The 5,000-nt window shown below is 44.2% G+C and overlaps 1 protein-coding gene across 1 annotated transcript in view; it reads left to right on the top strand.

Moving 5' to 3' along the window:
• The first annotated feature begins 547 nt into the window (after positions 1 to 547).
• chrna11 (cholinergic receptor, nicotinic, alpha 11) overlaps positions 548 to 5,000 on the top strand; it is a 50,339-nt gene continuing 45,886 nt past the window's right edge. Inside the window, exon 1 of the mRNA XM_042077417.1 lies at positions 548 to 684. Coding sequence (XP_041933351.1) covers positions 633 to 684 — 52 coding nt within the window. The 5' untranslated portion in view covers positions 548 to 632. The remainder of the gene's footprint in view (positions 685 to 5,000) is intronic.

Below are 5,000 nucleotides of genomic sequence, written 5' to 3'. Positions count from 1 at the left end.
GAGCTGACTCGAGCATCTAGAATCAATCAGATGCTTTTTGCCTCTGCTCGCAGTCACTGTGATTCGCCACCAGTGCGAGGAGCGTAAGCTCTGTGTGTGCGCCGCTCATTTTTTCACTCTCTCTCTCTCCCTCCCGTCTCTCTCCCTCTCTCTCTCTCTCCCGTCTCTCTCCCTCTCTCTCCCTCTCTCTCTCTCTCTCTCTCTCCCTCTCTCTCTCTCCCATCTCTCTCCCTCTCTCTCCCTCTCTCTCTCTTTCTCTCTCTCTCCCTCCCGTCTCTCTCTCTCTCTCTCCCTCCCGTCTCTCTCCCTCTCTCATTCATTCCATGCGCTGATCAGTGGGTTTGAATCACTGCAGCTCACCGCGCTCCTCTCTCTCTCTCTCTCTCTCTCTCTCTCTCTCTCTCTCTCTCTCTCTACCTCTCCTTCAACATTTTTATTACTTCCACTCTCACCTCCCCTCAGTATCCTCATCCCTCTCTCCCTCCCTCTCTCTCTCTCTCTCTCTTTCTCCTGGGCTCCCCTGCTCTCCATCCCTCTCTCGCTCTCTCTCTCCCTCCTTCCTCTCACTCTTTCTCTCACTCCCCCGGTCTGGGCTTCTCTTTCGTGCCCAAAGCTGTGTGATCTCTCTGGGAATGTGGCGCTCTCTGGCTCTGCTTCTGCTTGGATTCTCAGCACTGGTGCAGGGTAGGTTTTCATTCTCTGTCCCTCCTGGATATGGCTGTGTGTGTGTGTGTGTGTGTGTGTGTGTCTGTGTGTGTGTTTTACAGAGAGAGGAAGACAGCTCAGGAAGGGTAGCTATATTTGAGGGACGGGTGAGAGACAAAAAAATGTGTTAAAAATGTGTGTGTGCATGTGTATGCGCACAGTCTGTGTGTGTGTGTGTGTGTGTGTGTGTATTAGTGTACTCTTGTGCTCTTACCTGTTTGCTTCTCTGTTTTCATACAACTACACGCTGGTGTCGGAGAGCTGGTTAGTTCTGTTGCAGCAATAAGAGTGGCGGTTACCGGGAGACAGAGAATTAGACAGTCAGTCAGAGAAACAAGCTTTACGCCTGTCAAGATTCAAACTGCAATCATAAATTTCATCCTCTCCTCTCCTCTCTCCACTCTCCCTCAGCCACCTCTCTCTCTATCCTTCTCTCTCTTCATCACCCCTCTCTCTATCCCTCGCTCCCTCTCTCTCTCTCCGTCTGTAAATCTGTGGGTAAACAGATTGTGGCTGTGGCTGCTGTGTCGGCTGGATGAAAACCCCAGCCGAGGCGGCAGCAGGCGGTGGTAGCGTGTGGCGGCAGCAGGCGGTGCTAGCGTGTGGCGCCAGGCTCAGCTAGTTCAGGCATGGTTATGGATGTGATGCGATCAAGAGCGCTTGTGAACACGCTGCTGCAGCAGGGAAACATGGAACCGAGGAGGGTGTGTGTGTGTGTGTGTGTGTGTGTGTGTGTGTCCGTGTGTGTGTGTGTGTGTGTGTGTGTGTGTTGGGGTGACAGGGGGGTGGGAAAGAGCAGAGAGTATATGTAGCTATGATGGAACAAGTCTGACCACCATTCCAACACTGAGAGCTGGCAGACTAGAAGTTTCTGGTTTCTGTTTCCTTCCAGGATTACTGCTCTTTAAATCCTGTTGATATGAAGGCACTATTTCTAAAACCCTCTCTTACTTTATGCATTCAGACGAAGTAAAGAGGAAAACAATCTGATGTGTGGTATCACGGGTAGGAGAGTGAGAATATGCTGATCAATCCAAGCATGACTGTGGCGACGTTAGGTATCTTTCAGGCTTTCTGAGGGACTGTTGGAGTGTCTGAGACAGACTGCATTATTTTCCCTATAGCCGTTAGCTGAAGTCATTATCTCTGGTGCAATATAGCTCAGAGATTAGATTAGCTATTTGTGAATACATTAAGGCATCCTTACAACATGGGTAGACAGTCTGGTTGGTTGTAATCATGCAGCAAACTATGCCTCATCTTGCTTATCTGATGTATCAATTAACAATAGAATAGATAGTCATTGTTAAAAGTGTACATACTGGTGCTCATAGGCTCAAACACATCATGCACACCTTGAGAAAATTAAAATGATGAAAAGAAAAACAAAGCTATTCAAAAGAACAAAAACCAAACAAAGATGAAGCTTTATTTTGTGTGCTCCAGTTTCATGTAATGGAGAGAATGAAGAGGGAACAAAGATTTTAATTGGCTTTCTGTTACTCAGGGCCGGAGTGGGGCCACTTTTCAGCCCGGGAGTTTCAGGCCCAAGACCGGCCCAATTTTTCCATAGTGGTGGAAATTGGATAAATGAATGTAGTTTTTATTAGTATGGTTCAACAAATGTGTAAAGGTTATATAATAATTCACTTCAACTGAGAAGTTAACAAAAATATTCCACTATTCCACAAGTTAACAAAAACAGAAAGAAAGAAAGAAAGAAAGAAAGAAAGAAAGAAAGCCTTTGAAATGTAGCCTATCCCACGCTTCCACAAAGAGGCATATTGAACTAATGTTTAGGCTACATGCTTTTTTGCATGGGTAGGTTATATTGTTTGGTGATTTAGCCTAGGCTACTCCTTTACTACACCCTCTTCTGAGCAAACAAGGCATATAGATTTATCATGTAGCATAATTGCACTTTCTTACATTAAATAACTTTAATTTATCCTCTCTACTTGTCCCTGTAGTCATGGCCTCCTCATCACTAATTTAGGGCTCATCATTTTCAATGGTCGACTGGTTGATCTGCTGTTCAGAGGCTACAATTTTTACCGCAAGGAGACGCAAAGGCCTACACAGATCAAGCTTCAGTTTTGTTATTTGCATACTGCAAAGTCTATGAATCGGATACAAAATGCTATATTTTAAGTAATTTAATATGTTGCTTACGAATAGCTTGACAACGCTACAACGTCCAATATTAGCCCAATAATTACATTGCTAATAATCATTGCCTATAGGCTATCTCTCTTTACCAGTTGCCACTTTTGTCTGTAATCTGGAAGCTATGCACATTTAGCAGCATTCTATCTGGCCGTTTCAGTCCCTCTGGGCCTCTTTCTCCCATCACCATCCTTCTTGACACTTATGGCTACTGTAGGGCCTGCCTGGCTGAGAAAACTTTTTGGAAAAGACGGGCTATATGGACCCAACCAACTCTTTTTGGGAGGGGAGAACTCCCTCACATGGTAGGCTACAACCCATGCAGAGGCAACGGTGTCATGCACAGAATGCGGAACGTGTATAGCCTACTTAACGTGACAAATGTCAACATTTTTTTTCCTCGACCGGCCCAAAAGTAAAACGGCCCACCGGGAATAGGCTATTCCTGATTCTCCCGATTACCCACCCCGGGCCTGCTGTTACTTCCCAGTCTTGTCATACTTTGTGAGCGTTGACAAGGGGCCGTTTATACGAGAACGATTGCGAAGGAAGACGACAAAATATTTTATCATAAGTGCCTTTCGTTTACACGGCGACCCCGCCATCGCCGACGCAAAAATCTGAAGACTCCTTCCAGAGTGTAGAGTTTTGAAGACGACCCGGGTTGCGTCTCCGTCTAAACGGCTAAACCAAAGATCCTTGATTACCTCTCTGGCTAAACTGTCAAATTAGAATGTCTGCGCGTGATGTACCGGGGTTCTATCACACCACCACCCAGCGGTCTGGAATGCATATCCAATCGAATATCACATACTCTTGCGTCTTCATATAAACAAAGATTTCCCCCTGAGAATGCTCGTCTAAACGCGAATAAAAAAATGAAGACGAGACGCCACTTCTGCGTCTTCTCTTTTCATCGTCACCGTGTAAACGTAGCCTGAATCTCCCTTGGATTAGCTTGTTTCAGTGACTGTGTGAATGCCATATTTGCACAAATGCCTGCTGACTTTCTATCCAAACACCTGCACTGTCACAACAGCGAATTTAAATCAGTTTAAGCCTTTATCAGATTAACCCAGGTCAGTTGGATTTGGGCATCAAACCACAAAACATAATCCAAACCCACATTCAACAGTTACAACAAACGCCTTAACACTCCGAGCTCCGAACTGTGTATGTGACTTCAGCATGTGTTTTATTGAGGCTTTCATAAAGCTTTGAGCTTTCATCCTTTTATCCTTTTATTATGCATTGGTTCTGTTTCTGTGAAGCACACTGAATTACTCCTGTGTATTCAATACACTAGGTTTATAAATACATTTGCCTTGCCGCTCCTTTACAGTTGACTAAGAGTATAATGTTGTGTTCGGAACATCCATCCATTCACAGCATAGTTATTTCCTATATTAGTGTTTCTCAAACTCAGACCAAGGACCACCAATAATAATTAAAAAAAAAAAACTCACGGACAACCTAGCTTAAAAACAAACAAACGGAAGAAAAAACAGTAGACCTACTTCAACAGTATATTACACAATAGGCCTACTCACTGAACCACTTTGCTTATTGTCTTTGCACCTTGCTTATTGTGTCAGAGGATTCATATGTTTGAAATTGGTGTAGCTGCAGTGTTGCAGAACTGTGTGGATTTACATACATAAATACATTCAATATTGCAAACAATTTGTCTGTATTATATTTTACCATGTCTGCTCGCGGACCACTTGGGATAGCTTGCAGACCACCAGTTGTCCACAGACCACACTTTGAGAAACACTGCCCTATATAGTGCACCAGTGAATGTGTGGTTATTCGACGCACAGTTTATGACTTGTTTACAGTATTTTTAGCATTAGCAAACAGAGGCTAATCAACAGATTGTCTTGGGGCCGGGAAGTGATTAGCAAACAGTGTTTCTAGGCCTACTCTGTGATGTGCTGCTTGTCTAAATGACTTTGCGCCATGAGAGACCACAGTGTCGGGGTGTTAAAAAATAAAAATCTGTCTAATTGTGGTACAAAATTGGCAGATGTTTGGGAAATGTGATAGGCCTAATGGTCTGTCAACCTCGTTGTTAGCTTGGCTTCAATTTTACTGTTTTTTTTATTTTTCAGTTTTTTTGTAGCAAA

Source organism: Alosa sapidissima, chromosome 21 (assembly GCF_018492685.1).
Source record: "Alosa sapidissima isolate fAloSap1 chromosome 21, fAloSap1.pri, whole genome shotgun sequence".
In the NCBI taxonomy this organism is placed as follows: domain Eukaryota; kingdom Metazoa; phylum Chordata; class Actinopteri; order Clupeiformes; family Clupeidae; genus Alosa; species Alosa sapidissima.
Note: the sequence above shows the minus strand (reverse complement) of the source record. Positions and strands in the feature narration are given on the sequence as shown.